The sequence below is a fragment of the Ranitomeya imitator genome, chromosome 1 (genome assembly GCF_032444005.1).
Source record: "Ranitomeya imitator isolate aRanImi1 chromosome 1, aRanImi1.pri, whole genome shotgun sequence".
In the NCBI taxonomy this organism is placed as follows: domain Eukaryota; kingdom Metazoa; phylum Chordata; class Amphibia; order Anura; family Dendrobatidae; genus Ranitomeya; species Ranitomeya imitator.
In genome coordinates, this window is record NC_091282.1 from 555,759,947 (window position 1) to 555,784,596 (window position 24,650).

The 24,650-nt window shown below is 42.8% G+C and overlaps 1 protein-coding gene across 1 annotated transcript in view; it reads left to right on the forward strand.

The window, feature by feature from the left end:
- Nucleotides 1–232: 232 nt before the first annotated feature.
- Nucleotides 233–24,650, forward strand: part of TMEM38A (transmembrane protein 38A) — a 122,266-nt gene continuing 97,848 nt past the window's right edge. Inside the window, exon 1 of the mRNA XM_069767755.1 lies at nucleotides 233–513. Coding sequence (XP_069623856.1) covers nucleotides 390–513 — 124 coding nt within the window. The 5' untranslated portion in view covers nucleotides 233–389. The remainder of the gene's footprint in view (nucleotides 514–24,650) is intronic.

Genomic DNA, 24,650 nt, shown 5'->3' on the forward strand with positions numbered 1-24,650 from the left:
CTTTGTAACATTACTGAAGAACTCCAGCATAAATACACAGCTCACAAAGTGGCATTATAGCATTTTCCTTTGACTACGTACAAGCGGTTGGGTGGACGTGCGAGATCATGAACATGGATAATAGAAATCTAACTGACGAGAAGGAAGTCCTACAATTCTCTACGGTTGTGTATTTGCCCTCCCATGCAGGCAGCACAGAGGAGTGGCTTCTGACAGGCAGCTAAATATAGCCAGTACTACCGTGGTTTATTTTAGCATTGGTGAAGGTGGGAGAGGGGATCCCACACATACTGTCCGTCATCCCCCTGCACCCCTCCCCATAGATCCCTATACAGTCAGGGGAGCTTGTCACTATCAGCAAGGACAGTGTGGGAAGCTAAGCCACCACCATGGAGCTGCTGTCATCTCTCAGCCTGGAGGACCTGGCTGTATCTTTCTCCAAATTACCTGTCTTCCCACTGTTTGATGTGGCGTATTATATTATCTCCATCCTATATCTCAAGTATGAGCCAGGTGGGTCATTTCAGCTATAATGTGCAGATACTGATGATATTTACTAGCTTCAAATGTCTCACGCATGCATTCGTCATACATAGTTAACATTGCAGGGGTTAAGTGCGTTACTCTGTGACAACTGATAATTTGCCTTTTAAGGTATGCAGAAAATATAGTAAGACAATGAATGGCTGGATTGTTGGTTTTTTCAGACCAGCAGGATAAAACAAGGCTTCAGAAAAATAGTCGGGTAATAAGCCGACGGTTGCAAAATTGTAGTTTAGCACTTCAGTTACACACCAAATTAAATAGCACAAAAGATAAATGCAGCATCATTATCCGTAATAACAACATATAATATAAAATAAAAACATGAAAAACCACGGGCAGGAAGTGGATGTATATTCACATTCATAAACTGAATGTCAGCCTGAAAAAAAGAAGTTAACTAGGGTCAGCGTGTATAAAACTCCAGTTATAGCCTATACAGTTATTATCGCCTATACAGCTATACAGGTATATCCTTATAACTATAGCCACATCAAGCCCATTAGCCCAATCCATATTTGGCCACCATAGTCATCAGCAGTTGGGAGAACATCACTTGAGTCTTCAGTCAGAACCCGAAGGTCTACAATGACCTTCACAACATATTATAGACAGGAAATCCAGTCTAAAAATCATCTTTTGAAATGTCAGAACCAAATGTGAGAGAAAGAGATTTTTACTAGTAACAGCATTGTCATCTGCTGAGGTTCTCCTCCACTATGGGGTGCGTCACCATAGTTGTAATCAGGGTTGCCTGGGTAGAGGTCCACTCCGAAGTTTTGTCCCCTTGAACCAAAACCCTAGCTACGCCTGTGCTCCAGCCCTTTACATGATGCAGAGTGAGGTGCAGAATGCTTATCATGGATTCATGTTTGCTTATTGGAGAATCAGATATGAAAGTAGAAAAGTTACAATCAAATGGCATTTTTTGGTGGACAATCATGTTGTATGCCTCACTGCATTCTAATAGCAGTATATCCGTATCCGTTGACCAAAGGTGACAACAGATTTTTCTGTACAAATAAGAAAACAGTGTTGGTAGGAAAAATGATGCAGAAAAATATGTGCATTTTTATATGCATATTTTTCATACACATTTCAATGAGTGAAAAACACTGCAAAACCCTGAGAAGTGATGTGCTGCAGAAAAAAACTCTTTGCTGTGGTACTGCATGAGATTACAGAAAGCTCATTCACTTTGCTGGTACTCTAAGTGCAGCTTTTTTTAACCTTTGAAGCAACGTGTGAACAAGCCCTTAGAGGGGTCATGGGCACCATAATAGGTTTACTGAATAGTGCCCCAGGGCATAAGCCCTTTCCTTCTGGAGATCAATAGTGGTCTGAAACATCACCAACACCAATGCAAACACCAACACAGATATTACCGCCATAAAGTGACCATACAGTGGTAAATACCAGTCCTACAGAACATATAAGAGATCACAACACAGTTACAGATGGTGACTTACAGCTGATGTTCTTTCTGATTGAGTTGTTCACTTTTCCTGTCTTTTCTATCTGGCCTAGACTGACACAACTTATCCCACCCAGGACTCACCTGCAGAGACTACAACAAAGACACATTTCACTTCTCATATTTTCAGCACTGTCCCCAATGGGACTATTCCCAACCTGCACAAACTCCCCCATCACTCGTGGTGATACTCCAATGCTGAGCCCCTACTGCCGTATGTGTCCCTATTACCGCACCTACTGTGTGGTACTGTGTGACCTCTACATGGTAAAACAAACCTCTAGAATATAGTAATGCCGGGTGCAAGAGCCCTAGAAAACAGTGGCCATATTGTGCCCCCTAGAATGTAATAATATCCTCTGTGTGCCCCATTGACAGCCACAATAACCAGAATGTCCCTATAACAACAATAAAGAAGTGCCCACTTAACATTTAATAATGATCGGATTCTCTCCCCTATACAGCTCCCTTCTACATAATATGATGCTCCCCTATACACGGTATGATGCCCCACACAATATACTGACCCCTTAGTGACCCCCAAACTGTTTGATGGCTCCAACATTGTATGATGCCCCCACCTTACACAGATCCCACATTAGCTCCCACATTGTATTATGTCCCCATCACTGTAATCCCCACACTGTATGATAGCCCCCCAAATAACCCCCATATAGTATAATGCACCCCATAGTCTTCAATATAGTATACTGCACTCCTCATAGGCCTCTATATAGTATTATGCACTCTCTATAGGCCTCCATACAGTATAATGCACTCCCCATAATCCTCCATACAGTATAATGCTCTCCCCATAGGCCTCTATATAGTAAATTGCACTCCCCATCGGTGTCCATAGAGTATAATGCATTCTCAAAGGCCTCCATATAATATAATACATTTGACATAAGTCTCCATACTGTATAATGCTCTCCCCGTAAAAAAAATACAGTACTCATCTCTCCTCCTCGTTCCCCCACTGTTCATCTCAGCCCAGTGGGCGCCTGTTGTGAGTTCTGTTTTTGGGCTCCCTCTGGTGGTTACTGATGGTACTGGGTGACTTGTGTTCTCTGCGGTCTCTGGTGTCCACCTGTTCCATCAGGTTATGGGAGTTTCCTATTTAACCTGGCTTTTTTGTCATTTCCTCGCCGGCTATCAATGTATTCAGCGTGTCTTTTTACCTCTGCTCCCTGCGTCTGTTATCTTCAGGACAAGCTAAGTTTTGATTTTCCTGTTCCACGTTTTGCGTTATTTTTGTCTTAGTCCAGCTTGCAGATATGTGATTCCTTGCTGCTGGTTGCTCTAGTGGGCTGAAATTACTCCTCATGTTCCATGAGTTGGCACATGAGTTCAAGTAATTTCAGGATGGTTTTTTTGAAGGGTTTTTCGCTGACCGCGCAGTTCACTTTTGTATCCTCTGCTATCTAGCTTTAGCGGGCCTCATTTTTGCTGATTCTATTTTCATAACTACGTATGTGCTTTCCTCTCATTTCATCGTTATTACATGTGGGGGACTGCTATTTCTGTGGGGTGTTTCTCTGGAGGCAAGTGAGGTCTGTGTTTCTTCTGATAGGGGAAGTTAATCCTTCGGCTGGCGCGAGACGTCTAGGAATCATCGTAGGCACGTTCCCCGGCTACTGCTAGTTGTGTGTTTAGGTTCAGGATCGCGGTCAGCTCAGGTTCCATCACCCTAGAGCTTGTTTTGTTTTTGTGCTTGTCCTTTTGTGATCCCCTGCCATTGGGATCATGACAGTATAGCCGGCCTAAAAAAAAAATTGGAAATCGTTTTGGCTGAAGTAGGAGGAAAAGTAGTCTGAGGAAGTTTTCCCCCCCCTCCTCAGTGTTTGCTGCCTAGCCTTAATTGCTGCTTGGCTGCTTCTTTCCTCCTCTTAATCCTTGAATGGCTCTGACCTCAGCTGTTTATCATGGATGTCCAGAGTTTGGCTTCCAGCCTGAATAATCTTGCTGCTAGGGTTCAAAATATACAAGATTTTGTTGTACATACGCCTATGTCTGAACCTAGAATTCCTATCCCAGAGTTTTTTTCTGGAGATAGATCTAGTTTTCTGAATTTTAGGAACAATTGCAAGTTGTTTCTTTCCTTGAAATCTCGCTCCTCTGGAGACCCTGCTCAGCAGGTCAAGATTGTTATATCTTTCCTGCGGGGTGACCCTCAGAATTGGGCATTTGCACTGGCACCAGGGGATCCTGCGTTGCTCAATGTGGATGCGTTTTTTCTGGCATTGGGTTTGCTCTATGAGGAACCTAACCTAGAGATTCAGGCTGAAAAAGCTTTATTGGCTCTCTCTCAGAGGCAAGATGAAGCAGAAATATATTGTCAGAAATTTCGGAAATGGTCGGTGCTTACTCAGTGGAATGAGTGCGCTCTGGCTGCAAAATTCAGAGATGGCCTTTCTGAGGCCATTAAAGATGTTATGGTGGGGTTCCCGGCGCCTACAGGTCTGAATGAGTCCATGACTATGGCTATTCAGATTGATCGGCGTTTACGGGAGCGCAAACCTGTGCACCATTTGGCGGTGTCTTCTGAACAGGCACCTGAGATAAGGCAATGTGATAGAATTCAGTCCAGAAGTGAACGGCAAAATTATAGGCGGAAAAATGGATTGTGTTTTTATTGTGGTGATTCAGCTCATGTTATATCAGCATGCTCTAAACGCACAAAAAAGGTTGATAAGTCTGTTGCCATTGGTACTTTACAGTCTAAGTTCATTCTGTCTGTGACTCTGATTTGTTCATTATCATCCATTTCCGTCAATGCCTATGTGGATTCAGGCGCTGCCCTGAGTCTTATGGATTGGTCATTTGCCAATCGCTGTGGGTTTAGTCTGGAAACTCTGGAAGTTCCTATTCCTTTGAAAGGAATTGACTCTACATCTTTGGCTATGAATAAACCTCAGTACTGGACACAAGTGACCATGCGTATGACTCACGTTCATCAGGAGGTGATTCGCTTCCTGGTACTGTATAATTTACATGATGTCTTAGTGCTTGGTCTGCCATGGTTACAAACTCATAACCCAGTCCTGGACTGAAAAACAATGTCTGTGTTAAGCTGGGGATGTCAGGGGGTTCATGATGATGCATCTCCGATTTCTATCGCTTCATCTACTCCTTCTGAGGTTCCGGTATTTTTGTCTGATTATCGGGAGGTTTTTGAGGAGCCTAAGCTCAGTTCGCTTCCTCCTCACAGGGATTGCGATTGTGCTATAGATTTGATTCCTGGCAGTAAATTCCCTAAAGGTCGTTTGTTCAATCTGTCAGTGCCAGAGCATACTGCTATGCGGAATTATGTTAAGGAGTCCTTGGAAAAGGGACATATCCGTCCATCTTCGTCCCCTTTGGGAGCAGGTTTTTTTTTCGTGGCCAAAAAAGATGGTTCCTTGAGGCCTTGCATAGATTATCGTCTTTTGAATAAGATTACAGTCAAATATCAGTATCCTTTGCCATTGTTGACTGATTTGTTCGCTCGCATTAAGGGGGCTAAATGGTTCACTAAGATTGATCTTCGGGGTGCGTATAATCTTGTTCGGATAAGGCAGGGTGATGAGTGGAAAACCGCATTTAATACGCCTGAGGGCCATTTCGAGTATTTGGTGATGCCTTTTGGACTTTCGAATGCTCCTTCTGTCTTCCAGTCTTTTATGCACGATATTTTCCGTGAATATCTGGATAAATTTATTATCGTGTATTTGGATGATGTTTTGGTTTTTTCTGATGACTGGGAGTCTCATGTTCAGCAGGTCAGGAAGGTGTTTCAGGTCCTGCGGGCCAATTCTTTGTTTGTAAAGGGTTCTAAATGTCTCTTTGGAGTCCAGAAGATTTCTTTTTTGGGGTATATTTTTTCCCCTTCTACTATTGAGATGGATCCCGTCAAGGTTCAGGCTATTTGTGACTGGACGCAGCCTACATCTCTTAAGAGTCTACAGAAGTTTTTGGGCTTTGCTAATTTTTATCGTCGCTTCATAACTAATTTTTCTAGTGTTGTTAAGCCTTTGACGGATTTGACTAAGAAGGGTGCTGATGTTACTGATTGGTCTCCTGCGGCTGTGGAGGCCTTTCAGGAACTTAAGCGCCGGTTTTCTTCTGCTCCTGTGTTGCGTCAGCCAGATACGTCGCTTCCTTTTCAGGTTGAGGTTGATGCTTCCGAGATCGGAGCGGGGGCGCTTTTGTCACAGAGAAGCTCCGATGGCTCAGTGATGAAGCCATGTGCGTTCTTTTCTAGAAAATTTTCGCCCGCTGAACGGAATTATGATGTTGGTAATCGGGAGCTTTTGGCCATGAAGTGGGCATTTGAGGAGTGGCGTCATTGGCTTGAGGGTGCTAGACATCGTGTGGTGGTCTTGACTGATCACAAAAATCTGATGTACCTTGAGTCTGCCAAGCGTCTGAATCCTAGACAGGCTCGTTGGTCACTATTTTTCTCCCGTTTCAATTTTGTGGTTTCATACCTGCCAGGTTCAAAGAATGTGAAGGCGGATGCTCCTTCTAGGAGTTTTGTGCCTGACTCCCCTGGAAATTCTGAGCCCACTGGTATCCTTAGGGATGGGGTGATTTTGTCGGCTGTCTCCCCAGACTTGCGACGTGCTTTGTAGGAGTTTCAGGCGGATAAACCTGATCGTTGTCCGCCAGAAAGACTGTTTGTTCCGGATAATTGGACCAGTAGAGTCATCTCCGAGGTCCATTCTTCTGTGTTGGCAGGTCATCCTGGAATATTTGGTACTAGAGACTTGGTGGCCAGGTCTTTTTGGTGGCCTTCCTTGTCGAGGGATGTGCGTTCTTTCGTGCAGTCTTGTGGAGTTTGCGCTCGGGCTAAGCCTTGCTGTTCTCGGGCCAGTGGATTGTTGTCACCTTTGCCTATCCCGAAGAGGCCTTGGACGCACATTTCCATGGACTTTATTTCGGATCTCCCTGTCTCTCAAAAAATGTCCGTCATATGGGTTGTGTGTGACCGCTTTTCTAAGATGGTTCATCTGGTACGCTTGCCTAAGTTACCTTCCTCCTCTGAGTTGGTCCCTCTGTTTTTTCAAAACGTGGTCCGTTTGCATGGCATTCCGGAGAACATCGTTTCTGACAGGGGATCCCAGTTTGTGTCTAGATTTTGGCGGACGTTCTGTGCTAAGATGGGCATTGATTTGTCCTTTTCGTCTGCATTCCATCCCCAGACGAATGGCCAGACGGAACGAACTAATCAGACTTTAGAAACTTATTTAAGGTGTTTTGTTTCTGCTGATCAAGATGACTGGGTTTCCTTTTTGCCGCTTGCCGAGTTTGCCCTTAATAATCGGGCTAGTTCTGCTACCTTGGTTTCTCCTTTCTTTTGTAATTCGGGGTTTCATCCTCGTTTTTCCTCTGGTCAGGTGGAGCCTTCTGATTGTCCTGGAGTGGACATGGTGGTGGATAGGTTGCATCAGATTTGGAGTCATGTGGTGGACAATTTGAAGTTGTCCCAGGAGAGGGCTCAGCAGTTTGCTAATCGCCGTCACCACGTGGGTCCTCGACTTCTTGTTGGGGACTTGGTGTGGTTGTCTTCTCGTTTTGTTCCTATGAAGGTCTCTTCTCCTAAGTTCAAGCCTCGGTTCATCGGTCCCTATAGGATCTTGGAAATTCTTAACCCTGTGTCGTTTCGTTTGGATCTCAAAGCATCGTTTGCTATTCATAATGTGTTCCATCGGTCGTTGTTGCGGAAGTATGAGGTACCTGTTGTTCCTTCGCTTGAGCCTCCTGCTCCGGTGCTGGTGGAGGGTGAATTGGAGTATGTTGTGGAGAAGATCTTGGATTCTCGTGTTTCCAGACGGAAACTCCAGTATTTGGTCAAGTGGAAGGGTTATGGTCAGGAGGATAATTCTTGGGTGATTGCCTCTGATGTTCATGCTGCCGATTTGGTCCGTGCTTTTCATAGGGCTCATCCTGGTCGCCCTGGTGGTTCTTGTGAGGGTTCGGTGACCCCTCCTCAAGGGGGGGTACTGTTGTGAGTTCTGTTTTTGGGCTCCCTCTGGTGGTTACTGATGGTACTGGGTGACTTGTGTTCTCTGCGGTCTCTGGTGTCCACCTGTTCCATCAGGTTATGGGAGTTTCCTATTTAACCTGGCTTTTTTGTCATTTCCTCGCCAGCTATCAATGTATTCAGCGTGTCTTTTTACCTCTGCTCCCTGCGTCTGTTATCTTCAGGACAAGCTAAGTTTTGATTTTCCGGTTCCACGTTTTGCTTTATTTTTGTCTTAGTCCAGCTTGCAGATATGTGATTCCTTGCTGCTGGTTGCTCTAGTGGGCTGAAATTACTCCTCATGTTCCATGAGTTGGCACATGAGTTCAAGTAATTTCAGGATGGTTTTTTTGAAGGGTTTTTCGCTGACCGCGCAGTTCACTTTTGTATCCTCTGCTATCTAGCTTTAGCGGGCCTCATTTTTGCTGATTCTATTTTCATAACTACGTATGTGCTTTCCTCTCATTTCACCGTTATTACATGTGGGGGGCTGCTATTTCTGTGGGGTGTTTCTCTGGAGGCAAGTGAGGTCTGTGTTTCTTCTGATAGGGGAAGTTAATCCTTCGGCTGGCGCGAGACGTCTAGGAATCATCGTAGGCACATTCCCCGGCTACTGCTAGTTGTGTGTTTAGGTTCAGGATCGCGGTCAGCTCAGGTTCCATCACCCTAGAGCTTGTTTTGTTTTTGTGCTTGTCCTTTTGTGATCCCCTGCCATTGGGATCATGACAGGCGCCATGTACTGACATCATCAGGCCGGCTGTCAGTGTCTGTGTCATTGAGGTCAGACACAGAGAGTGGATGATGGGGGAGGGGGCATGTCGCTCCCTGTCTCATCATTACTTTCAACTGTATCTCCATACAGCTGATACAGTAAAATTTACGATGATGAGGGAGGGGAGCAATGCTGGCACCGGGCCCCCCCCGCTCAAGGGACCCATAGTGACCATGTGACAGTACAGGGAGGTCGAGTCTCCCTGCTCTGCCACAAACTGTAACTCTATGGGTGCGCATCACACGCCAATACAGTTACAGTAGCGTAGCTACAGGTGGGCCCCTCGGAGTGCGAGGATCGTGGCAAACCGCCCCCTCTGCCTATTCCCCGGTAGCTACTCTACTGGGCTTGAGATATCATTGGCTTTTTTCTGTAAGACCCTGGTGTAACTGATAAACAGATCATAAGTAGATGTATTTTTAAGAGGATAAATACATGTATCTTTGAACAAGACTTCTTACCCTTATAAGCATCATTTTGTGTGCGTGCGTTGTGATGTAATATCTATCCAAATTGCAAAACACAACTTTACATTGTGCCAGTTGGAAATCGAAGACACTTGCATATAGTACAATTATGAGCAATTCCCTAATATAGACATACGGCGCAGTCTACAATCACCTAGATGTTATGATTGACCTTCTAAAGAGGCCTTTGTCAATATACTGACTCTTTTAGAAGACCACATAAGGAATACAAGCCAGCATACTGGTCATGGCGTCTGTTTGGGACGGTACTGATAACTGCGTTATATTAAGGAGTGACTTTACACAACCAATATTGGTCATGTAGTACATATAACAAATTAGGCTTATATTTATTAGTAAATCAGAAGCCAAAGTTGTAGAGAGGATAGTTCAAACATGACCACTAGCATTCAGGTGGTGCACTTGGTTCATGGGGTATGAGCTTACTTAGGAGGGGCGTTGCTAAGTGGCTGCCTGGTGTTCGCTGGAGCTCCTGATGGTGGAGTCAGGCTTGAGCTGCATGTAGCCTCCAGGTACCTCTCCTAGGCAGTCCCTGGTATTGCAGCTGCTGACTCCATGGGTCAGGTACACAGACACTGACTCGGGCTCTGTTCAGTCTACTCAGGTTCTGGATTCTCAGGCAGGGAGATACTGACAGTGTCTGGACTGGATTTGAAGACTGGTTTTAACAGTCCAGCCATACAGAGCACATGTTCAGGTATGGCGACACACGGACCAGGGGATGAGGTTCAGGCTCTAGACACATATGAACTAGGGGACCAGGTTTAGGCACTGGCCACACACAAACCTGCAGACGAGGCTAAGACACTGGCCACATACGGACCAGGGGTTCGAGTTCAGACACTGGCCACAGAAGGACCAGGGGACCTAACAACTCACTAGTAGCACACTTCACTCACTAATGGCTCAATGTTGCTCAGGCACCTCTCTATTTGGGAGGATGCCTTTTATATGGGATGTCTTAGGCTACTTTCACAGAGATTCCGACGCTAGCGTTTAACGCACTGCACAACGGAGGCAGCGGATGCATTTCTCCGGCGCATCCGCTGCCCCATTGTGAGGTGCGGGGAGGTGGGGGCGGAGTTCCGGCCGCGCATGCGCGGTCGGAAAAAGCGGTCCGTCAGGAGCAAAAAACGTTACATGTAGCGTTTTTTGCTCCCGACGGTCCGCAAAAGTACGACGCATCCGTCGTACGACGGATGCGACATGTGGCAATCCGTCGCAATGCGTCGTCAATACAAGTCTATGGGGAAAAAACGCATCCTGCAAGCACTTTTGCAGGATGCGTTTTTTCTGCAAAACGATGCATTGTGGCGGATTGCAGTTAACGCTAGTGTGAAAGTAGCCTTACAGACATTGGCTGGGGGCATGTTTGCAGGTGTAGGCTGCAGGTGTAGGCTCATGGGATGAACTGATTGGACCTATGGTTTTCTTCATTCTCACTGTGTATACTATACTATGGTATGTTTCCACCATGTTGATTGAACTTCCTGTTATATTTAGTATTTCTAAGTTATATCAAACTTTGTTTTTGCTAAAACTTATGGCTAAATAGTTAGGGTATGTGCACACGATGCAGATTTAGTGCAGAATTGGTGCAGAACTGCAGCAGATTTTTCTGCTGCAGAAACGCTGCAGAACTGCACTGTGATTTACAGTACAATGTAAATCAATGAGAAAAGAAAAAAGCTGTGCACATGGTGCAGAAAAATCTGCGCAGAAACGCTGCAGATTTCAAAGAAGTGCACGTCGCTTCTTTTGTGCAGTTCTGCAGCGTTTCTGCGCAGATTTTTCTGCACCATGTGCACAGCTTTTTTCTTTTCTCATTGATTTACATTGTACTGCACAGAAACTGCATAGAATCTGCACAGAAACTGCATAGAAACTGCATAGAAACTGCACAGAAACTGCACAAAAACTGCACAGAAACTGCACAGAAACTGCATAGAAACTGCACAGAAACTGCATAGAAACTGCATAGAAACTGCACAGAAACTGCACAAAAACTGCACAGAAACTGCACAGAAACTGCATAGAAACTGCACAGAAACTGCACAGAAACTGCACAGAAACTGCATCAAATCTGCAGATGCAGATTTAGTGCAGAAAATTCTGCACCACATTTCCTACGTGTGCACATAGCCTTAGCACTTAACTTTCAATATTTATGCACTGTCCTCCTACATGGAATACTAGCACTTGACATGAGCATTAATCCCTATCGATATATGAAAAAATAGAAACGTGGAAGAAGAAAATGTAAAAATGATGATTTAAAGAATAGAGTACTGGGTGTTCCTTTTTATTTGTTTTTCTTATATTTAGCTTTCATTTTACTGCAAATTTTCATGTGTTTACATCTAATTTCTATATGAATGGATGCAAATACACAATGGATTAAATTAAGTCAACATTTGCATATTTCACTTAGTGCAGTTACTGCTGCTATATGACTTAGTATAGGAATTGGCACATTTACAATGGTCTATTTTAACACCGGTCAACTGAACAGTCCTGCCTTCCAAATGGACGGGGTGCTAGTATTGGTGTAACTAATAAGCAGGGCAAAAGTGGATCCCTGGGAAAAAATATAAAGTGTGGTCCTAAATGCTCACATATTGCACCATCACACAGAAACATTTCTGTTATATTTACATGAGCTGAGTTCAGGCTGCTAAACGAGCCTGATCGACAATATTTAAGTCGTTCAACACTTGTTTCCCAGTCTCTTGGAATGATAGGTGCAGATAGTCATCGATACAGTATATTGCAGGTCACATACGGTTAAGTCCATATATATTTGGTCAGAGACAACATTTTTCTAATTTTGGTTATATACATTACTATGAAACTATGAAACCAAGACATTGATCTTGGTTTCAACTGTCCGAAGAATGTTCTTCCAGAACTGTGCTGGCTTTTTTAGATATTTTTTAGCAAAGTCCAGTCTAGCCTTTTTATTCTTGATGCATATGAGTGGCTTGCACCGTGCAGTGAACCCTCTGTATTTACTTTCATGCAGTCTTCTCTTTATGATAGATTTGGATATTGATACGCCTACCTCCTGGAGAGTGTTGTTCACTTGGTTGGCTGTTGTGAAGAGGTATAATGCAGACCCCTCAGAGTTTAATGCAGCCCCTCACAGAGTATAATGGAACCTCCCTCAGAGTATACTGCAAACCCCATCAGAGTACATTGCAGTCCCTTCAGTGTATAATGTAGTCCCCTCAGAGCATAATGCAGCCCCCTTCAAAGTATAATGCAGCCCCCTCAGAGTATAATGTAGTCCCCTCATAGAGTATAATGTAGTCCTCTAATAGAGTATGATGTAGTTCCCTCATATAATATAATCCCCTCAGAGTATAATGCAGCCCCCCACACACAGTATAATGCAGACCCCTCAGAATATAATGCACCCCTCACACACAGTATAATGCAGCCCGATCAGAGTATAATGCACCTCACACATACAGTATAATGCAGCCCCCTCAGAGTATAACGTAGTCCTCTCATAGAGTATGGTGTAGTTCCCTCATATAATATAATCCCCTCAGAGTATAATGCAGCCCCCCACACAGTATAATGCAGCCCCCTCAGAGTATAATACAGCCCACACATACAGTATAATGCAGCCCCCCACACACCACACACAGTATAATGCAGCCCCCTAAGTGTATAATGCAGCCTCCTCAGTGTATAATGCAGCCCCACACACAGTATAAAGCAGCCCCCTCAAAGCATAAATTATCCCCCACAGAGTATAATGCATCCCCAACACACAGTATAATGCAGCCCCCAACACACAGTATAATTCAGCCCCCCCACAAACACACACAGAATAATGCAGCCCCCCACACAGTATAATGCAGCCCCTTCTGAGTATAATGCAACCCCCTCAGAGTATAATGCAGCCCCCCACACACAGTGTAATGCAGCTCCCCAGAGTATAAAGCAGCCCCCTCAGAGTATAATGCAGCCCTCCACACACAGTATAATGCTGTCCCCACACAGTATAATGCAGCCCTCCACACAGTATGGTGCAACCTCCCACACACGCAGTATAATGCAGTCCCCCCTCACACACACACTAGAATGCATTCACACACAGTATAGTGCAGCAGACACACTCACACACATTGCTTACCTCTCCTCCTTGTTCCCCCTGCTCTGGCTTCTGCATTCTGCAGAGCATCTCAGCTCCCCTGCTGAAACATGCCGAGTCAGAGGCAGAGGGGGAGTAATGGGAGAGGGAGAGTCATGTGACGCTCTCTCCTCCATCACTTCTTTCAACTGTATCGGCATCTATGATGCAGATAAGTTGAATGCGGGAGAGGGGGCGGCGCCGGTCCCCTCTTACTCACAGGCCCCATAGCGGCCATGTGGTATGCCACTATTAGAGGCACGCCACTTGCTGGGGGCCTCTGGAGCGTTCCTCATTTGTTTTGTTGTGCATTTCCTGTTTTGGAGACATATTGCTTTAATTTTCCAGTCTTGACGCTTTGATGTCTTCCTTGGTCTACCAGTATGTTTGCCTTTAACAACCTTCCCATGTTGTTTGTATTTGGTCCAGATTTTAGACACAGCTGACTGTGAACAACCAACGTCTTTTGCAACAATGCGTGATTTACCCTCTTTTAAGAGTTTGATAATCCTCTTCTTTGTTTCAATTGACATCTCTCGTGTTGGAGCCATGGTTCATGTCAGCCTACTTGGTGCAACAGCTCTCCAAGGTGTGATCACTCCTTTTTAGATGCAGACTAACGAGCAGATCTAATTTGATGCAGGTGTTAGTTTTGGGAATGAAAATTTACATGATTCCATAATTTTTTCCCTCAGAATTGAGTGACTCCATAATTTTTCCCCTATGCTTGGTTAAAAAAAGTAACCATTACTGACTCCCACATTTTTTGTTCTTGATTTCTTTTAGTGTTTTTAAAGCCAGAAAGTTGCCATTTGAAATGACTTTAGTTTTGTGCCAGGGCTGCTTTTTTTCTACTAAATTAAACAACTGAATGGACATTCTCCAAGGCCGGTGATTACATAATATTTGACAGGGGTTGTAATTTGTATGGAGGCCTTAACTTAGAAACTATGAAATGTTCATGTTGCTTGGAGAACCAGGTGTAAAACTTAAAATTGCAAGTTTTAAAAATAAAACATTAAAATTATATATAAATATTATATTTTAGCTGGGCTTGAGTAAAATATAATATAGTATTATAACAAAATATTGTACACTTCCTCACCTGTAAATCATAGATCATTGTAATGGATCAGTCCTGAAAGTTTGAAAACTGATTAGTCGTTGGAAAAATGTGGACTTGCCCTGTACTCACTCATGTGGCATTGCAGGTTGTTATTTTATGTCATTGGCATTTCTTTTCAGGGATGCTAGTAACAAGGAAACTCCTGTGGCAACTTTATTATTATTATTATTATTTATTGTTATAGCGCCATTTATTCCATGGCGCTTTACATGTGAGGAGGGGTATACATAATAAAAACAAGTACAGTACAATAATCTTAAACAATACAAGTCATAACTGGTACAGGAGGAATGAGGACCCTGCCCGCGAAGGCTCACAATCTACAAGGGATGGGTGAGAATACAGTAGGTGAACAACTTCTCAGTTGTTTAATGAAAAAGGATATGGTTGTCATAGTTGATGCATTAAACAGCTGCTGAGGGCTGCTATCCTTCTGTGCATGCCTATGGTTGATCTAATAACCGCATATTAGCAAGAATGAGGATCCATCATGGAGACATATAATAAACAGTCCATTGAAGAGTGGTGTTCGTTCCTTCGGTCACTGTTTGCGTAAAGTAAGAAAAAGATCTGTTCCTCATCCTCCCTGGTTCCAGGGTTAGCTCTTCACCACTGCTCATAATTTACTGCTGCAGCTGTGACCTTGTAACTACAGCACCCATCACTGTTGCAGCCTATCACTGAGCTCAGTGACTCTGCCAATGCTAGCCAAATTAGTTCTCATGCTTCGCACTGACGAGGGCCAACAGCCCGAAACACCGTGTCTGCAAATTGAGATACTAATTTGGCTTTTATCCTAAGTCATATTGCAAGACTCATTAAAGAGTTGATTGTGACTTGTAGGATCGCTACTTCCAACAGGTGGCGCTATAGAGTTAAGTCCTCTTTTTCCCAAAAGAGGCAATTTGCATAATGCAGATGGAAAACACCTCTTTTTACTATTTTAACAAACTGGCTGATGGGGTGAAAACTGCTATACTCGGAAACCCCTTTAATACTGTCCAGTCCTTACTGATTGCAATTACAAGATGCTATAGAACTATATTATATGGTTACATTATATTTTAATTGTAGAAATAGACAGGTTTTTTATTTGACAGTGAAAATCAGTGGAATTTCTTCAAATCAGATGGTGATGATTATTTATTTAGTATGCTTTGTTTATATAGTGCCATTAATTCCTCATTATCATCATTGTCCCCATTGGGGCTCACAATCTAGATTCCCTATCAGTATGTATTTAGACTAGTGTGTGATGAAGCCGGCCGTCTCTGATTGGCACTTTGATTGCATTCATTTGGTAATGCATTCACCAGCTTGTCATAAATGAAAGGGATGCGTTGTAGTGTCATTTCTTGTTTAATAATGTACATAGTTGTCTGAAGTTATACACAGTAAAACTCAATAATAACAGTGAAAATTAGAATGATTTTGCGATACACAAGCAGAAGTGAATGCACATTACACCCAGGCAGCACTTCCCTTCTGTCCAGGCCATACCGGTTAGGCCGGCTTCACACTCAGCGTATGAAAATACGGTCCGTATATTACGGCCGTAATACGCTGAAATGTCCCGAAAATAGTGGTCCGTAGCTCCTCCGTAGGCAGGGTGTGTCAGCGTTTTTTGCGCATGGCATCCTCCGTATGTAATCCGTATGGCATCCGTACTGCGTGGTTTTCTCGCAGGCTTGCAAAACCAACATACCGCTATAGAAATGATCCATGTGTCCCAAAAAGAAAAAAATATATATATATACTGTATATATATATATATATATATATATATATATGTCATTAGACACATATATGTATATATATTAATATTTATTCCAGCGCTATACAGCTTGAAAGCCGGTAATTCAATTACCGGCTTTTTCTTTCTCCTTCCTAAAACCCAACATGATTTGAGACATGGTTTACATACAGTAAACCATGTCTTCTCTCCATTTTTTTTGCAGATTCCACACTACTAATGTTAGTAGTGTGTATCTGCAAAATTTGGCCGTTCTAGCTCTTAAAATAAAGGGTTAAATGGCGGAAAAAATTGGTGTGGGCTCCCGCGCAATTTTCTCCGCCAGAGTAGTAAAGCCAGTGACTGAGGGCAGATATTAATAGCCTGGAGAGGGTCCACGGTTATTGGCCCCCCCCTGGCTAAAAATATCTGCCCCCAGCCACCCCAGAAAAGGCACATCTGGAAGATGCGCCTATTCTGGCACTTGGCTACTCTCTTCCCATTCCCGTGTAGCGGTGGGATATGGGGTAATGAAGGGTTAATGACACCTTGCTATTGTAAGGTGACATTAAGCCTAATTAATAATGGAGAGGCGTCAATTATGACACCTATCCATTATTAATCCAATTGAATGAAAGGGTTAAATAAAACACAAACACATTATTTAAAATTATTTTAATGAAATAAAAACAATGGTTGTTAGAGTATTTTATTCTACGCCCAATCCAGTCACTGAAGACCCTCGTTCTGTGAAAGAAAAAACATAATAAACCAACAATATACTTACCCTCCGCAGATCTGTAACGTCCAACGATGTAAATCCTTCTGAAGGGGTTAAAACATTTTGCAGCAAGGAGCTTTGCTAATGCAGGCTGCTCCTCGCTGCAAAACCCCAGGGAATGAGTCTAAATATAGATCAATGAGCTATATTTAGCTTCATTTGCGGTGAGGCGCCCTCTGCTGGATGTTCATAGATCGTGGGAAATTTCCTAGAAAGCTCCCAGGCTTTCTAGGCAAGTTCCCACGATCTATAAACAGCCAGCAGAGGGCGCCTCACCGCAAATGAAGCTAAATATAGCTCATTGATCTATATTTAGACTCATTCCCCGGGGTTTTGCAGCGAGGAGCAGCCTGCATTAGCAAAGCTCCTTGCTGTAAAATGTTTTAACCCCTTCAGAAGGATTTACATCGTTGGACGTTACAGATCTGCGGAGGGTAAGTATATTGTTGGTTTATTATGTTTTTTCTTTCACAGAACGAGGGTCTTCAGTGATTGGATTGGGCGTAGAATAAAATACTCTAACAACCATTGTTTTTATTTCATTAAAATAATTTTAAATAATGTGTTTGTGTTTTATTTAACCCTTTCATTCAATTGGATTAATAATGGATAGGTGTCATAATTGACGCCTCTCCATTATTAATTAGGCTTAATGTCACCTTACAATAGCAAGGTGGCATTAACCCTTCATTACCCCATATCCCACCGCTACACGGGAATGGGAAGAGAGTGGCCAAGTGCCAGAATAGGCGCATCTTCCAGATGTGCCTTTTCTGGGGTGGCTGGGGGCAGATATTTTTAGCCAGGGGGGGGCCAATAACCGTGGACCCTCTCCAGGCTATTAATATCTGCCCTCAGTCACTGGCTTTACTACTCTGGCGGAGAAAATTGCGCAGGAGCCCACGCCAATTTTTTCCGCCATTTAACCCTTTATTTTAAGAGCTAGAACGGCCAAATTTTGCAGATACACACTACTAACATTAGTAGTGTGGAATCTGCAAAAAAAATGGAGAGAAGACATGGTTTACTGTATGTAAACCATGTCTCAAATCATGTTGGGTTTTAGGAAGGAGAAAGAAAAAGCCGGTAATTGAATTACCGGCTTTCAAGCTGTATAGCGCTGGAATAAATATTAATATATATACATATATGTGTCTCACTGACATATATATATATATATATACCTATTCTATGTGTACACATTTATTCTACCTATTGGACTGTAAGCTGTCAGTGTGATTTTACTGTACACCGCACTGAATTACCGGCTTTTCTCTCTAACAGCGCTGCGTATTTCTCGCAAGTCACACTGCTTGTCCGTGTGAAATCCGTATTTTTCACGCTTCCATAGACTTTCATTGGCGTATTTCTTGCGCAGTACGGTGACAAACGCAGCATGCTGCGATTTTGTACGGCCGTAGAAAGCCGTATAATACTGATCAGTAAAATACGGCAGATAGGAGCAGGGGCATAGAGAATAATTGTGCCGTATTTTTTGCGAGTTTTACAGACGTAGTTTCTGCGCTCTTACGTCCGTAAAACTCGCAAGTGTGAAGCCGGCCTTAGTCTGCAAATATTTACCTTTATTAATCTGCATTCATTCATAAAGTAATATCTACACTGTGGACGAAAGAGTGTAGACTATGCTGAAGATTCAGAAGACACAATACCTATTCCTGCGATCATGGCCGAGCATTGCCAAAAGGCAATTGGCCACCGATAGATGAAATTCCTCCAGGATTCACTTATAAATCACAAAATCTGAGATACAAATATTGTCGTGTCATTTTATGTAATCTTTTACAGACTTTTTCCTTTAATTGACTTCAAGGATATGTCAATCACACGAGTCACGTTATTGGGGTCCGGCTACTGCGACTTTCAAAAATATCAAGAACAAATGGCTACTTCTTTGGTGAAATCAGTACAAGTTACATGACCTTTCATTGAGTTCTATCTTCATAATGGGTTATAAATTCTCAAATATATAAGTTGGATTGGGCAGCAGGAGCTGGGTTTCATTGGGGCAACCCTGCATTAGCTCAGGGGTCCAATCAGTAAGGGGCCCACCTCCAAATGATGCAACTTTTGATACGGCACTTATTTGCCCAAGATATAGTATTGGCCCTGATGCCATGCTATCTTATTTCTAACTACACTCTGTATTCACATGGAAAAACTGATAAGATTTAGCCAATGTGTCTCCACCCTCAGTAGTAAATACACAATGTCAATATGTGCTTAGCATTCTAAGTAGCTTAAAGTTATCGACCAGAAACATTTCAGTCTGTGGCCGGGTAGATAGCAAATGTTACAATGGATATCTTTGTATAACTTCAGTTGTTTTTATAATGAACTGCATTTTTTTTGTAAAAATAAATATAATCAATTAAGGAATCAAGCAGTATAAATATGTTATAACACAAAATCTGGTAACACTTTATCTGATTATGAGGTCCTGTGTTACTTTTATTCGCATAGTCCAATGATTAATCATTTGCGTTTTGTCTTGTGGTATTCATTGCTACTTTTATGCTAAATTCTTCAAAATAACGCAAGCGGATTAATGAAATCAAAGATGATTCTTTCTTGTCTTTTGCGTGTTTTTAGAGTAAAGAGCCGAATGACTTTTTAAGACGCGACACGTTAGTATTCAGGTGCGCAAAAAATAAAAGTAGACTTATTTCCAACTTCAGTAGGGTGTTGGAGACAAAAGTTTGCACCATTTTGAAAAGTTGCAAATGATGAATTAGGATAAAAATGTAAATATGGGAAACCACGGCCACATTACAGTACACAGGAGAGAGGTAGTTGTCAACTCACCCTTTGCAGCATAGACTAGACCAGTGGAAAGCCAGCATCCAAAAGTAGTAACATTTCCAAAAGTAGTAAAATTGCTTGATACTTCGCTTAGCTTCTTTATAAACATCCGCCATTGTCACCGACACAATGTCAAAAAAACAAACAGCAGCCAAAATAAGTAAAGGTAAATTAAATAAAGGTGCAAGCCTAAAAGCCGCTATTGGAAACCTTTTTGTTCCAGAAAAAAAGGCACAAAGACAGCTATACATCTGTGTTTTTTTTTTTTTTTTAATTATCATATATTGACATTTGCAAAACGTCTAACTTATTATAGCTTAGTAAGTGAAAACTGTGAAACAATGTTGTCAACATCTTTAAAAACTGTTAAGGAATAATTTCCATTGAAAGCATCTGTTTTTAGTGGAAATTCCCTTTAATATGTCCACTCTTAAAGGGAATGTTCCTGTGCTGAGATAATCTTATAGATATGCCCCTGCTGTGTACTGTGTAATGGCTGTGTCTGACTGTGCAGGGATATTGTCTGATCATTTTACTTAAACACATCCAATTGCGGAAATTATTATTATTATTCCAAGATATATTGATTAAAACTTATGTTCGTGGGAAAACCCCTTTAAGCCTGTCCGTGGAAGCTCTACTAACAGCTATCAGGCTTTCATTAACAGTGCAACTGTGTGACAATAATAGAAATTAGACTTTCCTGCCCTTTGAAGCCTTGGAGTTCAATAGGAAACAGGGTCAAAAACATGTAACCTTAGACTCCGCTTACCACATTTCTTTTGGTTTCTGGTTTTTGTCCAGATACAATAGCATAGTAGACTGGACTAGCCGGACAAAAAACTTGGTGTGACCCTGGCTAAGAAAGCACCTGATCTGGCTCACACAATGCTAATTCCCTATTACAGTGCCTTGCGAAAGTATTTGGCCCCCTGGAACTTTTCAACCTTTTCCCACATATCATGCTTCAAACATAAAGATACCAAATGTAAATTTTTGGTGAAGAATCAACAAGTGGAACACATTATTGAACCGGAGAAACGAGAGTCAAAACTAGCCAAAAATAAGCAAAAATCACATTTATTGAAAATTCATAACATTAATTTTCACATAAAAGCATACATGTAATATACAGTGAATAATTATTTATAAGAAATATATTGTGACTGCATCCATGGATACAACCAATGATCTAGGTTCACAAGACGGGACAATGGTGAATATAGTAAATTAACAACGTATTTAAATCATAGGCAGAAAAACTATGCTGCCAACACATAAGTGCTAATGAGTCTGATGTGTAGTGATCCAACCAAGTGGTATAATCACACTAGCTGTGCTGCTAAGATCTCCACAGATCATTTACAAACAAAATGCAACATGTGAGATTAAATAAGTAAACTGATTACCCATATGTGTCAAAAAGTCCCGTCTGGAACCTGGGTCACGTACCCCAACGCGCGTTTTGCATTCGTTTGTTACCGCTTCCTCAGGGGCAATACATTTCGTTCAACTTCACAATTGTGTTCCATTTGTTGTTGATTCTTCACCAAAAATTTATATTTGGTATCTTTATGTTTGAAGCATGATAAGTGAGAAAAGGTTGAAAAGTTCCAGGGGGCCGAATACTTTCGCAAGGCACTGTAGTTTGTATACACAGCTGCCTTAGGCCAATGCACTATACTCTTAGTAGAAGTTATTACATTCAATGAGAGCTGTTTTTATTGATTTACCATATGCCTTAGTGATGGCAGCAAGGAGCCAAATGTGCCATACAGTAACTCAGTGTTCTCCAACTCCGGTTCTTGAGAGCCACCAACAGGTCATGGTTTCAGGATCTCCTTTGTATTACACAGGTGATAATTGTATCACCTGGCCAGGAAAGCTGTTGTGAATTCTGTTGTCGGGCTCCCTCCTGTGGTCATGAATGGTACTTCGGCTGGTTCTGTCCATGGATTTCCTCTGGTGGGTGTTTCTGAGTTTCCTTCCACAGCTGACGAGGTTAATTCGTTAGCTGGCTGCTCTATTTAACTCCACTTAGATCTTTGCTCCATGCCACCTGTCAATGTTCCAGTATTGGTCTAGTTCACTGCTGGATCGTTCTTGTGACCTGTCTTCTCAGCAGAAGCTAAGTTCCTGCTTGTATTTCTTTGGTTTGCTATTTTTCTGTCCAGCTTGCTATTTTTATTATTGTCTTGCTTGCTGGAAGCTTTGGGACGCAGAGGGAGCGCCTCCGCACCGTGAGTCGGTGCGGAGGGTCTTTTTGCGCCCTCTGCGTGGTCTTTTTGTAGGTTTTTGTGCTGACCGCAAAGCAACCTTTCCTATCCTCGGTCTGTTCAGTAAGTCGGGCCTCACTTTGCTAAATCTATTTCATCTCTGTGTTTGTATTTTCATCTTTACTCACAGTCATTATATGTGGGGGGCTGCCTTTTCCTTTGGGGAATTTCTCTGAGGCAAGGTAGGCTTTATTTTTCTATCTTCAGGGCTAGCTTGTTCCTTAGGCTGTGCCGAGTTGCATAGGGAGCGTTAGGAGCAATCCACGGCTATTTCTAGTGTGTTTGATGGGATTAGGGATTGCGGTCAGCGGAGTTCCCACGTCCCAGAGCTCGTCCTTTATTATCGGTAGCTATCGGGTCTTTCCGTGAGCTCTTAACCACCAGGTCCATTGTTGTCCTGACCACCAGGTCATAACAGTACAGGTGGCCCAAAGTACTAATGCATCTCAATAGAGGGATAAGAGAAATTCTGAGACCATTTTTTTTTCTTTGCAGTGTGTTTTGTCTCTCTTTTCCCCTTTACCTCTGGGTGGTTCAGGACACAGGTGTAAACATGGACATTCAAGGTCTGTCCTCTTGGATGGATAATCTCACTACAAGGGTACAAAACATTCAAGATTTTGTGGTTCAGAATCCGATGTCAGAGCCTAGGATTCCAATTCCTGATTTGTTTTTTGGTGATAGATCTAAGTTCTTGAATTTCAAAAATAATTGTAAATTGTTTCTTGCCTTGAAACCTCGCTCCTCAGGTGACCCTGTTCAACAAGTAAAGATCATTATTTCTTTGTTACGTGGTAACCCTCAAGACTGGGCATTTTCCCTTGCGCCAGGAGATCCGGCATTGCGTGATGTTGATGCGTATTTCCTGGCGCTTGGATTGCTTTATGACAAACCTAATTCAGTGGATCAGGCAGAGAAAATCTTGCTGGCTCTGTGTCAGTGTCAGGATGAAGCGGAGATATATTGTCAGAAGTTTAGAAAGTGGTCTGTGCTCACTCAGTGGAATGAATGTGCCCTGGCAGCAATCTTCAGAAAGGGTCTCTCTGAAGCCCATAAGGATGTCATGGTGGGATTTCCCATGCCTGCTGGTCTGAATGAGTCTATGTCTTTGGCCATTCAGATCGATCAACGCTTGCGTGAGCGTAAAGCTGTGCACCATTTGGCAGTACTATCTGAGCATGGGCCTGAGCCTATGCAATGTGATAGGACTTTGACCAGAGCTGAACGACAAGAACACAGACGTCGGAATGGGCTATGTTTTTACTGTGGTGATTCCACTCTATCTCCGATTGTCCAAAGCGCACTAAGCGGTTCGCTAGGTCTGCCACCATTGGTACGGTACAGTCAAAATTTCTATTGTCTGTTACTTTGATTTGCTCTTTGTCATCCTATTCTGTTATGGCATTTGTGGATTCAGGCGCTGCCCTGAATTTGATGGACTTGGAGTATGCTAGGCGCTGTGGTTTTTTCTTGGAGCCCTTGCAGTATCCTATTCCATTGAGAGGAATTGATGCTACGCCTTTGGCCAAGAATAAGCCTCAGTACTGGACCCAATTGACCATGTGCATGGCTCCTGCACATCAGGAGGATATCCGCTTTCTGGTGTTGCATAATCTGCATGATGTGGTCGTTTTGGGGTTGCCATGGCTACAGGTTCATAATCCAGTATTGGACTGGAAATCTATGTCTGTGTCCAGCTGGGGTTGCCAGGGGGTACATGGTGATGTTCCATTTTTGTCTATTTCATCTTCCACTCCTTCTGAAGTTCCAGAGTTTTTGTCGGATTATCGGGATGTATTTGATGAGCCCAAAGCCAGTGCCCTACCTCCTCATAGGGATTGCGATTGTGCAATTAATTTGATTCCTGGTAGTAAGTTTCCTAAGGGCCGATTGTTCAATTTATCTGTGCCAGAACACGACGCTATGCGGAGTTATATAAAGGAATCCTTGGAGAAAGGCCATATTCGCCCGTCGTCATCACCGTTAGGAGCAGGGTTCTTTTTTGTGGCCAAGAAGGATGGTTCTTTGAGACCTTGTATTGATTACCGCCTTCTTAATAAAATTACAGTCAATATCGGCCGATCTCATTGATAAACGTAGATATTAAAATATATGCTAAAATGTTGGCAAATAGATTATGTCCCCTTTTACCTAAATTAATAAATCAGGACCAGGTAGGATTCGTCCCAGGACGGGAGGCAAGAGATAATACAATCAGAACTATCTCTCTGCTTGACAGAGCGGGTAGAGAGGGGGACCCCCTGTGTATCATGTCAATTGATGCTGAAAAAGCTTTTGACCGGGTTCATTGGGATTTTATTTTTCAAACTCTAGAGGAAATAGGCCTAAAGGAAAATATGTTGCGCAGGATCTCTGCTCTATATACCTCTCCTAGTGCACAGGTCAAGGTCAACGGCGCACTCTCATCTGTATTCCCGGTCAGAAATGGTACAAGGCAGGGGTGCCCACTCTCTCCTCTCTTATACATACTAA